General features: G+C 36.9%; 1 protein-coding gene across 18 annotated transcripts in view; it reads left to right on the top strand.

Moving 5' to 3' along the window:
* Positions 1 to 16,308, top strand: part of DLG2 (discs large MAGUK scaffold protein 2) — a 995,087-nt gene that overhangs the window by 496,504 nt on the left and 482,275 nt on the right. Inside the window, exon 1 of one of the 18 annotated variants that reach the window (XM_027712497.2) lies at positions 6,685 to 7,106. The exons of 16 other annotated variants lie outside the window; for them this stretch is intronic. In XM_027712497.2, coding sequence (XP_027568298.1) covers positions 7,029 to 7,106 — 78 coding nt within the window. In that variant the 5' untranslated portion in view covers positions 6,685 to 7,028. Of the gene's footprint in view, positions 1 to 6,684; positions 7,107 to 16,308 lie in introns of those variants that run through there. One more of the 18 variants, XM_039378633.1, reaches the window with a different exon arrangement.

Raw genomic sequence — 16,308 nt, 5'->3', positions numbered from 1 at the left:
CAACCTACACAGGTATACGTGCGTCTGCCTGTAAGGAGATGGTGGCATGAGGTTAGTTTATAGCTATCCTGTTAGACCTCATCACTTGTACTTCTTTAATGTTTCATAATTCAGTGCAACCCAGCTTCATGTACACGAGAGTTTTCTGGAAAGCTTGGACAAAGACAAGGTCTAGGTACACTCGCCTCAAAATGTTAAATGATGCTGAGTTAAAGGAGTCCATGTGATTCACTGATACATTGCCTATAACTTGCAGTGATTCTGCTTAAACTGACTTTTTAATTTTACTCTTGGGGCTGATAAAGCAAAAGTGAAATTTAAGGATGTCTTTGAAAGAAAAGACAGCTTGTCATCAGCAAGGAATAAAATAATGTTTAAGATAGGATGATGTATATTCCCAGGCTTGTGCTTGGAACTGTTTTGGGGGATTTTTTTGTGATTAGCAATGAGATGAACAGCTCATTAAAGGCTGCCTCACTTGCTCTTCCTAAAAAAAAGATCATATGGAAAGTGTATATCTCAGTGGTCCTTGTGGGTCGGTAAATAGACGTTACCAGTCCTATTTCTCCCTGGATCTGGGCAGGAGTGCTGTGACTGGCATTGGACTGAGTTATAGAGAGTGCATGCCACCTCTGCCTGGCTTTGGCCATGGCAAACCTAGTGGCCACATGCTGGGATGGAGGAGATTTTGGGCTCCCAGTCAGTGTGCAGATTCTTTGATTTCTCCTGTATGTATGTTACCAAGTCACTTTGTGGCTTAATTTTACCCCTTTCTGAAATAAAGATAAGAGTCCACCATCACACAGAGTTATTTATTAGTACAAAGAAAAAAATGTGCTTAAATACTACAGGATGGGAGGAATATACACAGAGCTCTAAGTGTTTCCACACTGAATTCAGTTTTGTTCAGGATTATATTTGGCAAGTCCCTTGCAAAATGTACTGATGACACATAAGCACTGCTTGCAGTCAGTAGTTTCTTCTTTTTTTCCGTCCCCAAGGATAAATTTTGTAGTTTATATTATTTCCTGTGGGAGTACTTGCCATGCAAATGCATAACTGTGCTACATACACTGTGCTGTGATTTGATACGAGTCTGAGCAGCGTAATGGCACATCTGAGGATTTTATACGCAGTTTTGATTGTGATATCTTAACATATCAGGAAAATATTTAAAAATTTCTATCAGAAAGGTGAGGTAGGAAGCAATTTGTGCTGAACTAGGGACAAATAGGGAATAAAGTGGCATTTTTCAAACTTTTATTTATTTTTTTAAGGCTGCTAATGGTTATTATATTACTGCTGTGACTCGCTGGAGTTTCCTATGCACCAACAGAAACTAGAGTGGAAAATCAATTTTTAAAATCAAAATTAAGTGCTGTAATTAGGTTTTTCTCCATTCCAAGACTTAACAAAAGAGGAAAAAGAACTGCCTAAATTTAAAACATTGTCTGTTAAACCATTATACTGTAAAGTGCTAGAATATATCCCTGTGCGCAGAGATGTGCTGAGTCTCAGTGTTTAGCATAGCACTTATTTCATTTCCATTTCCTGTCCTTTCACAGTTAAAACTCTATTTTGTGCAGTTGTGTAGCACACCACCTCATCCTCTTGTCTCTTGACCTGTTGCACCACAGATAGCAGGTTGAGTGCCATCTACCCTATCAAATAACAGAAGAGTAGAAAAATAGCAGTGATAATTGCATGGCAGAGTGCAGGCACACAATGTTTGGGGCCTCACACTTTAGGGAAATCCACAGGAGAAAATGCTTGCATTTAATTTCTTTACTGCATTGAAGTCCTGTGACATTGTTTATGAAATTCTTCATGCACTCTGCTAGAAGATGGTTCTGCCATACATCAGGAAAGGTGACAGAGGAGATGTATGTATGCATGCAGTATCTTCTGTTTTAAGGGGAAATTAGACCTGCGGCAAACTTGTGATGTCACATCTGGGTTTCTGAAAGCATAATTTCTAAAGAGAAAAGATTTGGCACAAGAAATATTAAGGGAGTAGAAAAATTTAAATTGGAAGAGAAGAGCATGAACCTCTGTCATCCTTAATATGCAGCACTTCATTTTCACTTTTTTTTTGTCCATTTTTATCCCATCTTTCTTCATCTTCTGCTTCTTTTTTTCCCCTCCAGTTCCCTTCTCTGCAACATTTCTTCGTCAGGATAAGTGGCTGTTCTCAGAATCATTGCACTGTATTCCTGCCATTGACTTAGATGTTCCAAGGAAGCCTTTAGCTTTTAAGCAAGCCAGGTTTCATCTTTAAAATTCAGGGCCAAGTGGTGAAATTTTAAAATTTTTATTATAAAAAAAACCTTTTATGAAACAGCTTTTATGAATATCATAAGAAGACATTTACATACTTGGCACTGATGAGGCCACACCTCAAATCCTGTGTTTCGTTTTGGGTCCCTAACAACAAGAAATACCTTGGGGTGCTGGAGCATGTCCAGAAAAGGGGAATGGAGAAGGGGAAGGGTCTGGAGCACAAGTCTGATGAGGGAGCTGTGTTTGTTTAGCCTGAAAAAAAGGAGTTTCAGGGGAACCTTGTCACTCTTTACAGCTACCTGAAAGGAGGTTGTAGCCAGGTGGGGATCTCAAGTTGCACCAGGGGATGTCTGGTTGAATATTAGAAAAAAAATTCTTCATGGAAACCATTGTCAAGCATTGGAACAGGCTGTCCAAGGAAGTGGTTGAGTCACCATCCCTGGAGGCAGTTACAACTCATGTAGATGTGGTGCATATGGACATGGTTTAGAGGGATTGAGCAGCGGTGGATTAATGGTTGGACTCAATAATCTTTTCCACTTCAGTGATTATATTCTATGATAAGCTTTCACCTGTATTGTATCTGTAACAGAGTGGGTTCTGCCCTGGCCAGAAGAGAAGTCTGAACACCTTTTGGTGGTGCTGTCTAGGGTAACTACCCCTTTTGTAAGAGTGGCTATGTGTTTCCTATAAAAATACTGCCTGTTGCATTAGGAGGAGGAACATTAGTCCATTTGCCTTTGTTTAGAGGAAAGAATGAAAAATCAGGTCCTTAAAAAACATTGGGACTTCCATCTGCTTGAACTACTGTAAGGTCTGAGTGCCTAAAATTTACATCTTCTCCATGGAATAGCAGACATTTAGGTTCCTGTCTTTCTTAGTATTCTGGTCATTAAATAGTATGTCTTGGCATCATGCAACCGTGTAAGGTAATTAATTGTGCTGGGGATGGGAAATGGTTGCTTGTACAGTCAGTTAAATCAATAACTGTTGTTGCCTAGTAGTAATAAAAACAAAGCTAGATACCTTAGTTTCTCATCAGCATCTCTATTCCTGTACTGTGCTAAATGTTAACAAATAAACCTTGAAGCAAAATGATTGTTTTATATCTTAAGTATTTCATTTTTAACTTGTTCCATCTCCTGTCCATTTCACTGCAGAGTTCTGCAAGCCTTGAATGACTAATTTCCATCCATCTTCCCATTTTTACAAGGAAGACATTATTTATGACTGAACGTATTTGTATTTTAAATGGCCCTGTCATCACGTTTTATGACTACTGTGTGTATATATTCAGACAGAGGTAGGAGACAAACATAATCTACAGCTAACATCTATCTTCACCACAGGTGTGTGAGAGGGAGGTTGACTCCCCACGTGTGTGCTGTGAGAAGTTATCCCTTAACAAGAGAAAATTAATACCTTGTCTAAAGCTAAGCTGCACTTCTTCCCATGTGCTGCTCAAGTGAAACTGCAATATTAAAATTGAAAAAGGAGGCAAACTCAGAAATATTGGTGATGCTCAGTGCATACAAACGGTTGGCAAGGTGTTGGAAACAACCATCTGTTTCAGTACTGAGCATCAACTGCTGTAGCTTGCGATGTTGGGGAGCCATGTCATAAAAATAATAGGATTCAACAGCCTAGTGGCTTTGTGCTTATACCCATGTGTCCACTTGTGGTAACACCAATTCTTCTCATAGAGGCACAAGAATTTGGCATTTAATGTATAGTTTAGATGTGGTTTGGTTTACTGAAAACCACCTATTTGTCTGCAGAAAGAAACTCCTTGTAAAATCTGCTCTAAACTGATTATCTCCTGTCTGTGATAATATTGTTGCTCAGTGGCATGCATCTCTCTGTCCTTGTAATGTAGCACTTCAGTGAGCAAGCTAAAGTATATATTAGTCCTGTGAGCAGACAGCAGCTGGGAGTTCCAATTCTTCTAAAGCAGCTCTGCTTGTAGCATTTCTGTAAAGTGCAGCCTTCGTTATGGTTACAGTAAAATATTCATAATCATAAAGTCCCTCGGTACGAGTACAGAGCTAATAAACCTGCTATTGGCAATGTATGGCAGACTACTGTGTGATGGAACTGTAAGGAAATGGCTCATAGTCTGGACATTGCTGTACGTGGGGGTTTGGACAGATCTGCAAATGCATGCAAATAGTTAAACTGCATTTCTGATTAGAATCAGAATTAGGTATTTGGCAAGATTTATTCTTTCTGATCTAACATTTTCAGTGGGTGGAGAAAATTACCTCCCTATTGCTTTGTCATTATTTCTTAAATGAACAATGTATTCTATTTTTTTCCTTTAAGTGGGATGAATTGTGGCTTTTTATTACTCCCTATTTTTCCTGAATAAATAGTTCAGTAAAGCTACTAATGTTGATGCTAAAAGTCATAAAAATGAGGTTTTATTGTTTAATGAGTGTTTCCTTCAATTTTCTCAGCTTCTGAATATACATAAGAGTATATAAATAGTTGCTTGGGAGAATGTACCCTTTTTTGGTTGTAGTGCAATGATTTCAAATCATACTTATTCTCTTCATAAAAACATGGGAGCAGAGTGGGAGAAGTGTTCTACTGTTTATGCATATAATATGTAAGATTTTTTTCCTGTTCCTTTAACATTTATAGTATTGTTTAAGTTGTGTAATGATGTTGCTTCTTCTTCTCTGTACTTTTTTTCCCCATGATTTTCCTTACAGTGATATCCCAACTAGAAACAAGATCTCTTTTTCTTCCTAATTTTTTCAGGCCATCTTTCTACCCTCTAATCTTCCCTTCCCTCTATGATATGACACGGTTATCTCACAAGTGTGAATAGTGTTGTGAGGCTGCTGCATGGCATAATAAAGGTTTTCTCATCTTGGAGAATCCATTTTACTATCATCCTGGAGTTCAGAAAGTTGGAGTGGTGTTATGGACAGGTAGCAATCATACTCCAGATGAGACATGATTTTACTGTATCTTGTGGTCTTAAAACTTTCTGACTGCCAGGACTAACTAAATATCTGAACTGGAAGTAGTTGGAAACTATTTTCTTCCCAGAAATATCACCAGTTACGAAATATTTTGTCAGAAGTTTTTAGATGTCAAGCAAAAACCAAACACACACCTTGGAGTTACCTTGGCAAAGAACTCTCACTGTCTAAGAATTTCAATTTAGTTAACCAACTTGCCATTTTAAAAGGTGTTGAAGAGTTCTTTGAACTCTTTATAATCTTAACAGAATTGAGCAGTATGTGTCTTAAGGCTCAAAGCTTGGGCAATGCCATCCAGCTACAGTAACTTGGATGTTCTATGCAAGTTATAAGTGGGAGTGGAATATTTTCCCTTTTGATTTCAAGTACCCTGGAGGAAATAGTTTCAGCCATTCTCTGAAAATCCTGGGGGGGGGAAGTGTTTCCTTGGACTCAAGAGCCCCATACTAAATTGCTATGACTGTATTTCCTTTGCTGTGAATCTATTAATTTTGGTTTGTTCTTTACCACAGAACAGTAGAGCAGAAATTATTCTTGCATGTGTGCACCCCAAATCCAGTCCTGAGCACAGGACAGCAGCAGTTCTCCCGCATGTTGGTATCTCCAGTTGTAGGTGGGAGGGAATTGGGCAGGATTTGTCCTATAGTGCAAGTACTATATAATACAATACATAGGTGTAAACCCTGTAAGTTTACAGCTTTGTTACTGCGTCTGACTGGGTGGAACATCTGGTTAGTCATATATATGGAGGCAAAAGAGTATTTTTCTGCTTATTTTTTAGAGACTATAACTGAAGAGAAGTGCAGGGGTTAAAGCTGAAGTACATGACAAAAGGAAAACAACACACTGCTGTTTTGCTGCAAAAATTGGTGTTCAAAGGTACTTCTCGACTCCTGAAGGAGAATAGCTTGCAATTAAAGGAAGAGGGAAAAGCATGCTTAGGTAGGACAGAAGTTTGAAATTTGAAAAAAAAAATCTATCAGGTTTCTATTTCATGAAGCCATTATCAAAGAAAAAGAGAAGCCCTTGACTGAGTCTTAAATCCTTCAGCAAAGCATGTATGACATCAGCAAGTGAAGTGAGCAGCTATGATGCCTGTCTGTTGCGAACTGAAACTAGGTAACAAAAATACCTCTGAATAGATCCCAAACCACGAGAACAAAGTAAAATCAATTTTCCTTTCATATCTTTATTGCACTGAAACACAAAAAACCCCACCTGTTCCTTCACCTTAACAGTTAATACACATTTCTATTTTTGGCACTTCTGTACCCCTTTGCTTTCCTGCAGTTCTGTGTATCTCATATTTGCTGCTGCTTCTGTTGCATGCTGGCAAATCAAAGAGAACCAAAGAGTTAAATTTCAGAACAGGAGAAGAGGAGGTGAGCTGTCTGCTACAGTAGTTTACTGCAGCTTCCTTTCATACTGACACATATGTAGTTTGTGGTGACAGTGCTAAAGAACTGCAGACAGGCACTTAGCAGACTGGATGTGAGCTGGATGCAAAGATGCCTCACCCTGGACTTCCTGCTGGCAGTATGTAAATACACCTGCAGACTGGCCACACTGGGTGGTTTGTTTTTTTTTCAGAAGACAGCATGAGAGGACCTGACAAAGCAACAGAATAGTTGAGACCTTAACCAGCATTAGATCTGTATCTCAGTTGTGGGGGAAGTTTTTTTGGTTTCGGTTTTTTGGCTTGGATTTTTTTTTTGTGTGTGTGTGCTGCATATTCAGACTGAAATCTTCATCACTACAATGTTTGCCTCTATCTGGTATGCCAAGAAGCTGGGACGCAGGTTTGTGCATAACGCCAGGAAAGCAAAAGCAGAGAAGGTACGTTCCTAGTGGGAATATAAAGCCTTATGTCTCATGCAAGCTGCCTGCTAGCATCCCATCGTGTGTCTGCTTAGCTTTTATAAATACCATGAAAAACGACATAGTGCTTTTCCTGATTTCATGCAAGAGTCCTTTGATACTTTGCATATTATTAAAGACCAAGGAGAAGATCCTTTCAAAAAGTCTTTCTGCCCTCTTTTATTTGTTTTGTTTTTGTTTTTTTTCCCCCCAAGATAAACAGCTGTACATCTGGTATGTTGTGTGTTAAAGGAGCACTCCAATGAACTTGTTGCTGTGCTGCATTATTTTTACTAGTACCATATTATGCTCTTAAACAACCGTTGATTGTTTGCTGCTTGTATATTTTTTCTAGTGTGGGACCAATGAGGATGTAATAACATGTTAAGCATTTATAATGTCTGGGAATTTTGTTTCATGGTACTTGTTGAAACTGCTTCAGCGTGAATCCTTTTTATTTAAAAATATATAGGTATGTAAAACTGGTCAGTACTATCTTTCAGTATTTTTCTCCTCATAAAATTGAACTGTGTTTAACCAGTTGTTTTCTGGAAGTCCTTGCAGGTAAGATTCTTATTTCTCCATGAGCAAAACTTAAGTAGTTTTAGAATTTACAGTAATAATAATTAGAGGATATCAAGACAATTGCCTTATGTTCTACGTATAGAAAACATTTAGTTAGTAGACCTGCATTCCATTTTCACCTACATTAACATACAAACCATTTTCAAAATGGGACTAATTCCACTTTTATAAACTCAGCTTTAGATTGGGGGGAAAAAAACCTTCAATATAATGTGATAAAGTTATCTCATTAGTCTGGTAATGATGTCGTCCTCTTTTTTTGCTATCTTTGATGTAGTCAAAGACTTTCTAAATGGGTTGCTTTATTATTTCTTTGATATGTTTTATGCTATGTAATACAGCCACCAATCCACTAAGTAACTATGCTCTGCCTGACTTCCTCTGTAACTGGAAAAGCTCTTCACCTACAGAGAATTATTATCAAAATATATTTTATTTGTGGTTGGGGAAGAGAGAATGAGGATAGATTTGGGGTTTTTTTGCAAAATATTTCTAGTGGTTAAAAAGGTACTCTGGTAATTTTGAATTTAAATATGCAAGTCATTGGGAAGTTATTTGGATAATAGTAATTTAAATATTTCACATAATATATATAGCAGGAGATAGAAATGCAGATACATGGGAATGTCAAACTTTCTTTCTCATTAATCATATTTCCATAAAGAGGGCATTTTGTAAACTCTCCTGCTGTCTGCATGTTGCTATGGGAGGAAAAAAAGTTGCAGCCTGGATCTTCGTTAGTCCTGAGGGGCTCCCTTCAGAGGAATCTTTGCTCTCAGGTTTCCTCCAAGATGACAGAGGCAGGATGAGTGGACACATTCCACTCCTGACACAGTGGGGCTCACTCGGCAGCTTTAAAAACAGATTTAGTATGCATTGCTCAAAGTGTGTATGGTCAAAGATTTTTCCAATAACCTTGAAAATCTTTATTAAGCAGTGCCAGAGTATTCACTAAGAAAATGTTTTCTTCTCTATATAGTCTTGTTACACTGACTAAAAGAATGCTTTACCAATTTTGTCTCTTTCTCCTTGTCTTAAGGTATTTGAAATATTTCTGTATAAATCTATCATAATGCTACTTGTTCAGCTCTATAGGACTTTCAAAATAACCAAGACAGGTCCATGCTATTTAAGCTTTCAAGCCATATGTCACAATTCTTAGAGAAAAGCTTTTTTCGGTCATTGCTTGAGCATGATAATAGCATATTTGTATGGGAATTTTATTTTTGTCAGAAGACAATATGTATGCAAGAAACACCTTGTAAAATGTTTATTTATTTTCTTATATCAAAAATAAAATTTCTTTCTTGGAGAAGAAGCAGCCCACAAGCAGGGCTCACTTTTAATTTTTTTATTTTTTTCCACAAATCAATAGTGTACTTCAGCAAAGGCAGAAAATCACATTCTTAGCAGAATGCTATTTCAATAAGTGCAATTGATGATTGGAAGCTGATCAACACTGACATCTTCAGTACAATATATTGGTAACAGAAGAACACAGATAGAAAATAGGTCTATCAAAAAGTAAATTAAAATAAGATTTAACTGCATGCCCTGATTTATTTTTGTCTGTTATTCATATTATGGTTGAATAATCAAATTATTATACAGTTTTACCTTTTTTGGGGGGGGGGGAAGAATAATTAGGTTTTTTTCCATGTGCATGGTTTGAACTAAATATTGTTTTCTTTCTATACTTGTGGAGGTAGTAACATACAGCAAAAATTTCTAACAGAATATGGGTGCAAAAAGATTTTCTTAGAGTTAAGATCTGGATAGTGGGGATTAGAAGACCATGGCTCCACAAGAGAATTTTCTATTACACTTTACTTCTTTGAATGAGTACAAGTCTAGAATTTTTTTAAGGGGTATTTCTAAGAAACAGAAATTTTGCATGAGTCTGTTTGTTTTCTTAGGATGAGGAGGAAAGTGGGGAGGGTCACATGACAGAAGAGGGTTGGAACATGGACTGATGTGTGCACACATACATATGCACAATCTGACAGTGTAGCTCCTCAAAATGTCAGAACTTTGGGCCTGAATTGTGCAGAGAGAGGACTTGAACTTGGATCTCTTAGGTGTCTATTTAGGAAGCAGAGTTTCCAAGGTGACAAGTGGTGCCACAGGGTGCACACAAAGGGAAGGGAAGGAAGGTGTCCCTGCCCATGGCAGTGGAGAGGGGTGGAACTAGATGAACTTTTAAGTTCCCTTCCGACCCAAACTGTACTATGGTTATATGGTGACTGGGAAGTCCTTGGTGGGAAGAGCTAAGGTGGCATTAATGTGACAGCATGGTGCTCCCCTATGCATGCTCTGCACCCGCATGAGGATGTCTGGTTCTGGTGATATGGGTGGGCTTGGCCCCCAATGTCTCCAGAGCTCCCCATCTTTTTTGTAAACTTTTCTGGAGTTTCCTCCCCTATCCCTTCCACCTCACCACTCCTCATCTGATTGCCATCTGAATATGGCAATCTCTGCTCTGGGAAAGCTGGCAAACAAATTGCCCCAAAATGAGTGGGACCTGCTTGTTCTTGGTACTTTGCGACTGCAGCATTGCAGCTGTGGTCTAGGGGCTCTCAGGAGCCAAGGCTTGGCCTATGCTGGAGAAGTGATCTTGAGCCTTGTGGAAAGGGAAAGGGTAAAGGGTACTAATAAGCAGCAAAGAGCTGGGAGACTAAAGGGAGGAGGTGTTTGTTTGTTTTTTTTTCCACTAAGATCTATGGTAGCTCCTGGGCTTTTTTTTCTGATTTCCTTGACCAGTACCTGCTATTGAGTGCAGCACTACAGCTTCTGCCCTGACCTTACAGTACTTGCTTCCCCTCCAACCTGACATCTCCTTGGAGGGGTTGTGGTTAGATGAGTTGGACCCTGTGGAAAGGCACTGTCTCTTTGACACTCACATACAACTTAAGAATTTCAGTGTTCTAAGCCAGGTTGGAAGGCCCTCTGAGCAACCTGGTAGAGTGGAAGGTGTCTCTGCCTATGGCAGAGGGGTTGGAATGACATGATCTTTAAGGTCCTTTCCAACTCGAGCCATTCTAGGATTCTAGCATTGTATGACTTCCTATCAGGTATTATGCTTCTAAAAACCAGACATGAATTCTTACAGAATTTTTATCAGGAGAGTAAAGAAGACATCAAGGGGAAGAGGATGACAGGCAGCCATAGGTGTGTTAAGCATGTCTTTGGAGTTGAGTAGTGTGCACCAGTATTTTTATTTGAGTGATATTTTTATGATATATTAAAAACCCTTATTTCAATTCAGAACTGGAGAAAAATATTTTGAAAAACCTTAAAATTTGAAAAATTGAACTCTTTTTTTCCAATCATTTCTGTCTAAATCTTCCTGTAAGTGGAATGGAATAATGGCTATTAATTGCTCTTTATGTTCTCGTTTTGCCATGGAAATCTTAAACATGTTTCTTATACTATATTGTTTTTATTAGTATATATCCTAAACTCCTTAAAATATATATTGCACTTTTTATCTACAAATTCTATCTCAGTCTGGTTGTCTTGGCTTGATTTTTACTGTTGCTCTTGCCCTCAAGTAGTGAGCTATTTAGTGCACAGGGAATGTTGTCACTAGTATTGCCCGAAAACAACTGAACTCCTTTTAAGTCAGCTCCGCTCTTACCTTTTTTATTAAAGTTGTTAAACTGCTTTGAGTTTGTCACATGAAAGGATTATTGTTATGAGAGTAAACGTAATCACTTGAACATTGGAACTAAAATAACTTAGGGCAAAGATTGATGTCTTGAATTTTTCTCATTAGACCACAATCAAGCAGAAATCAAGAGATGTTAACTGCATGTGGTTATGCTACAGAAATAAGTATTCTAAATGATTGGAAGAGGTACAGAAAAGTAACTGAGCAATTAATCATGTTGGTCTGAGAGAATGAGCTAAAGGAGTGTGAAAAAAGTTTCTGGTAATGCTTCATTCTATTGACAGAATTTGGCTTTCAAGGGTCAATATCAAAAGTAGGGAAAGACTTACCAAAGTCACCAAATCATTTAATTTCAAAGGGGAAGTTCAGTACTCCATTTTTTGTGCTTGTTCCAACATGGAATGTATTTCAACCATGAGACCCAAATTATAAACACTGTAGGATTAGTTATGTTGGTAGGTTTTTACATCTGAAGACAACAGTCACTTACAAAGGAGGTAGATTGTAGATTATTTTGGGGGAGTAAAATAACAAGGTCCATGTGAAGTGTTTAAATGAGTTAACTTTCACTATTCTGTAAGAGAATAACATTTTTAGAATTCTCTTTCTAGCTTTTAGAAACCAAATTACTCCCAAGATGTTATCAGTTTTAAGAACTGATGTCCTGTATTTGAAAATATGTAACATTTACCCCATAAGGTTCAGTTTATCCTTTCAATTTAACTCATTTGTTAGTTTAATGATTCAAGACAGAAGCAGTTTAACTTTAAAAAATAGGTGTATATGTAATGATACAATTAGAATGTAGTTTCTGTATTACCCATTGTAAATAAAAATAAAGATTACCCTAAGTCATATTCACAAACTGGACAGTATAATTTTAAGTGAGCAGTTTTAAAAGTACTGTAGTGAAGACTAGATAAGTAGAACATAGACCAGCAAACAGTTTTTCATTCTGTGAGCCTGGCTTTAGAGTTGTTTTGGGTAAATCAAGTATCCTTGGCAGACTGTCAGCCTACAATGAAATATTTGCAAAAAAAAAACCCAGGAAAATTTGCCTTAAGAGATTAACAAAACTGTCATGTATAACAAAAAGAAATTGTCTATAAATGTAGGCATATTTAATCATTTTTACAAAACTGTCCTGGCAATAACAATTAACTCTTCATATCAAGATGACACTTGATTACTAGATCATTCACATATCTATATTTTAGCACAGCTAACTGCAGAGTGGGCTGTTCTAGGCTGTGTATTCTTGTTTCGTTTTTACTTTGTTTACAAGTAGCTACCCAGTAATCTAATTTGAAAGAGATAAGAAGTTCAATTGAAACTGTAATTACTCACAACATAGAACAGAAACGCTGTGATTAAGAAACCATAAAACATAATACCAGATAAATACATTTTTCCTTACTTTTTTTTTTACATATATATATATATAATTCCAAAGAAGACAAACGCTCTCTTTCAATATTTGTGTGTCTACCTTAGATTTCTTAAGTACTCTCTTTCAAACCAAAGCTTACCAAGTTATTTACAGTCCACTGGGGTTGTGATGAAGTGATAAAACTTGCAGGTCTAGTTATAGCCTTGGCTAAAGGGGAAGTGACTGCTTGACTAAGGGATGTCTCATGTAGCTGCCATAAACTATGGGCAATGGGCAGTTTTATTTGTATTTGGGCAATGGAGGGCCCTCATTGACCAGGTTCAATGGGAATACAAAAGAGAGTCACTTATTTGCAGAATTATCTGTTCAAACAAATGCTGGAGTTATCTCAGACCCCTGGAGGAATTTTTTCAAATGGACTTTCTAAGTGGTCTATTTTACAGTTATGGAGAGATCTTATCTTTTCACATATAACTGTGTGAAGAAAAATATGCAAGTGTTCCCGTATCCAGAGCTCACTGGATCTTTTGCTTTAGCACAGCTCAGTTGGAATTCTAAGATATTTTCTTTTATTGTGATTTAATCCAGAAACATATAGCTACTCAAGTCTTTTTTTTTTCCTTTTTTCTTTGCAGTTGGTTATAATCCCATATGCACTACAGGAGGAATAAGCTGCCTAAGTAGAGATTTATTTTAACTCACAGCCGCCTCACAATCACCATAGTAGTAATAGTAAATAAATTCAACTAACCTTGAAAAAATGCAAGAATGATGTTTTAAAATAAGATATGGATCAGCAGTAAAGTCCTGAAGTTAATCCTTTGAAATTCTTAATTTTGAAATAATCTTCTTTTTTAATATGTAATCTTTTTATTTTTTTCATCTGTGAGGATTTTGCTCTTGTTTTGCTCGCCCATTGCATTTGCACAGGCCCAGCACCTACCTGTAGCAACTAATGAGCCATAAAGGGGCACTTTTGATTAAATTAGTTGGGGTTTTCTTTCATTAAAGAAATATCTGTTAACCAGATATAGATGAGCTCTTTGAAAAGAACAGAATATCTTCTTTCTCTCCAATTAAATCTAAGAGGACTCTAATCTTAGCTGGCTGCTGTGCATTGGTGATGCTTCTTCCCTTTCACCCGTGCATTATTCTGGCATGTATTTGCCTGTTGGGTACAACAGAGCCTTTAATTCCTGACCCATAGATATCTGTAGCATGTTACTGAAAACTGTTTTTACTTGCTTTTTTAGCCAGGGTTGTGATCATCTTAGAAACAGGTTAAGTAACTTTTCGGGTTAATTTTCATCTTGTCTTCAAAACAAAACCAGGATGGACAGGAACATTCAGAAAACAACTGCCACAGTGACAGTTGCATTAATTGCTGCTTTGAGTGCTCATGCCGTGACTCAAATGCAATCAGATTGGGCCTGTCTCTAATGAATAAGTGTGCTTAATATCATTGGTTACAAACTAAGATGCTTTTTCTCTTTAAAAAATTTTATTTTCTTTTTCCTATTTTCATTCAATATCAATAAATATTTTTTCATTTCTCCTTTTTTTTTTTTTATTTTTTAAAGAGAAAAAGTAGTATAACTACTGTATTTGTATTTTGGTCTACATTGTATATCATGTTCTGTTAAATCCCAGTGTGTAGCATTGTGAATATGACATTTAACTCACAAGACATTATTTTATTGAAATAGTTTTGTTTCTTTGCATTTATATACAGTGTTCAAGTATATTGTAGAAATGGCTCATGGGATGTGCAAGCATGATTTCTTTTTTTTTTTTTTTTGTCATTACTTGCCTCTTTGACCTGCATATGCAATTCAAAACAGCTCATAATAAAATAGTTGTTTGGTTTGTGTTCTGAACTGCATTTGGCATCGCTTACTGTGTTTGCAAATAAAGATCAGTTTAAAACACTGACAAGAAACACTCTGTTCTTTGGCATTAGAGTCTCTGGGGGAAACCGAGATGAAAATTCTCACACTAGTTCCTAAGACAAATTATCAAATAATTCTCTACAAGTTTTTAATATCCTATAAGGACCATTGCACCTGGTACATATGTAACTTGCTCTCACTTTAAGGTACTGTGCCAAACATGTGTGTAAACAGCTTTAGTAAAATTTAGAATTATTGTCATGTCATATGATTCTCAAGACAGTTTATTTTAAATGAGGCACATTTTTCTATGGTGAAAAAGAATGTCTCTGCCATACACCACTTAAAATGTTGGTGCATATCAGGGAAAGCTAATACATGTTAACAGTTTCAGATGAGCAACTGGAAAGAACCAATGGATTAGCTATTACATGCAGTCTGAGAGGTTTTGTCATCAGGAAGGAGGCCCCAGTACCATGTGAAGCGTTTGCAAACTGTTCTGAAGTCTGAAGCTTTCTTTTTCACAGCAGCTTACATATACCTCAGAAAACAGCAAAACAAGGTTTGTCACGTTTCCACCACTCCCACCTTTGCAAGTGTTCAGGAATGACATTGTTTAGACACAGAGAAAGTGTGTCCAGGTACATAGCTGGCACAACTCAACTTTTCTGAGATGAACAGTGATGATACTAGCACTATGCTGAGTGCCTCATTATGTTCGGCTGTCCTATTAGTTAACCAATTAATTAATCTTAGCCAGTATGAACTACTTCAAGGCTATCACATGCCTTTTGCAAAGCTCAACATTGCAATAACTTTGTCATTATTAAATTGGATTTGGATTTCAAGAACAAACTTTTCATGACAACTTTATTTCAATCCTAGACTGAGATTTTTTCAATTTACTTCAGTCTCTCTTCCATTAAGTTCTTCCATATTTCATGCAGCAATATCACTAATATTCCGTTTAAAAAGTTTACATTGTGGGTTCTTTTGGGAAGTAAGGTATCATTAGGATGCTGCAGTGTAACGAGTGGCATGCTACTAAGTGTACACTTTATTGTGCTTAGAGGCTTGAATAGCTATAGTATGCAATTTTGTAAATCTGTGAAATATTCTTTAACCTTGAGACATAAGGAAGATGTATAAAAATTGTTTACCTATACTCTAAATATAATATTCTTATACTCTAAATGTAATATTCTTTTCCTGTTAGCTGATGCATTGTGTATATGTAGCTGTGGTTTTCTTAGCTAACAAATTTTTTTAAGATTTTAGGCAAATTATTTTTGAAAAGTCTGTCATGTATTCTTATAAGGTAGCAAAAGGTCAGGATATTCTATGTTGTTAATAAAATTAGCATGATGGTTAAGTATCAGTTTGCTGTTTTGAAATAGATTTTCAAGATTAGGTGAAAGTGATCCTGTTGCTACCCTTTATTTTCAGGATTCCACTTATAGCCTGATGATTGCTTTGTTTAGTGTAATATTCTATTGAACAGACCTTTCTCCTGAAATGGGACACACCATTATTATTCTTCCTCCAGCCTATCTAGCTTTATTCTCTCTATTTTTTGCATTCATCACTGTTCATAAGGGTGAAAAACATCTCTGCATTCCTCTTCTAAGGGCCAAGTTGTCTGAGGGA

Source organism: Pipra filicauda, unplaced genomic scaffold (assembly GCF_003945595.2).
Source record: "Pipra filicauda isolate LSUMZ 115617 unplaced genomic scaffold, ASM394559v2 scaffold141_size4267151_pilon, whole genome shotgun sequence".
Classification (NCBI taxonomy): Eukaryota; Metazoa; Chordata; class Aves; order Passeriformes; family Pipridae; genus Pipra; species Pipra filicauda.
Note: the sequence above shows the minus strand (reverse complement) of the source record. Positions and strands in the feature narration are given on the sequence as shown.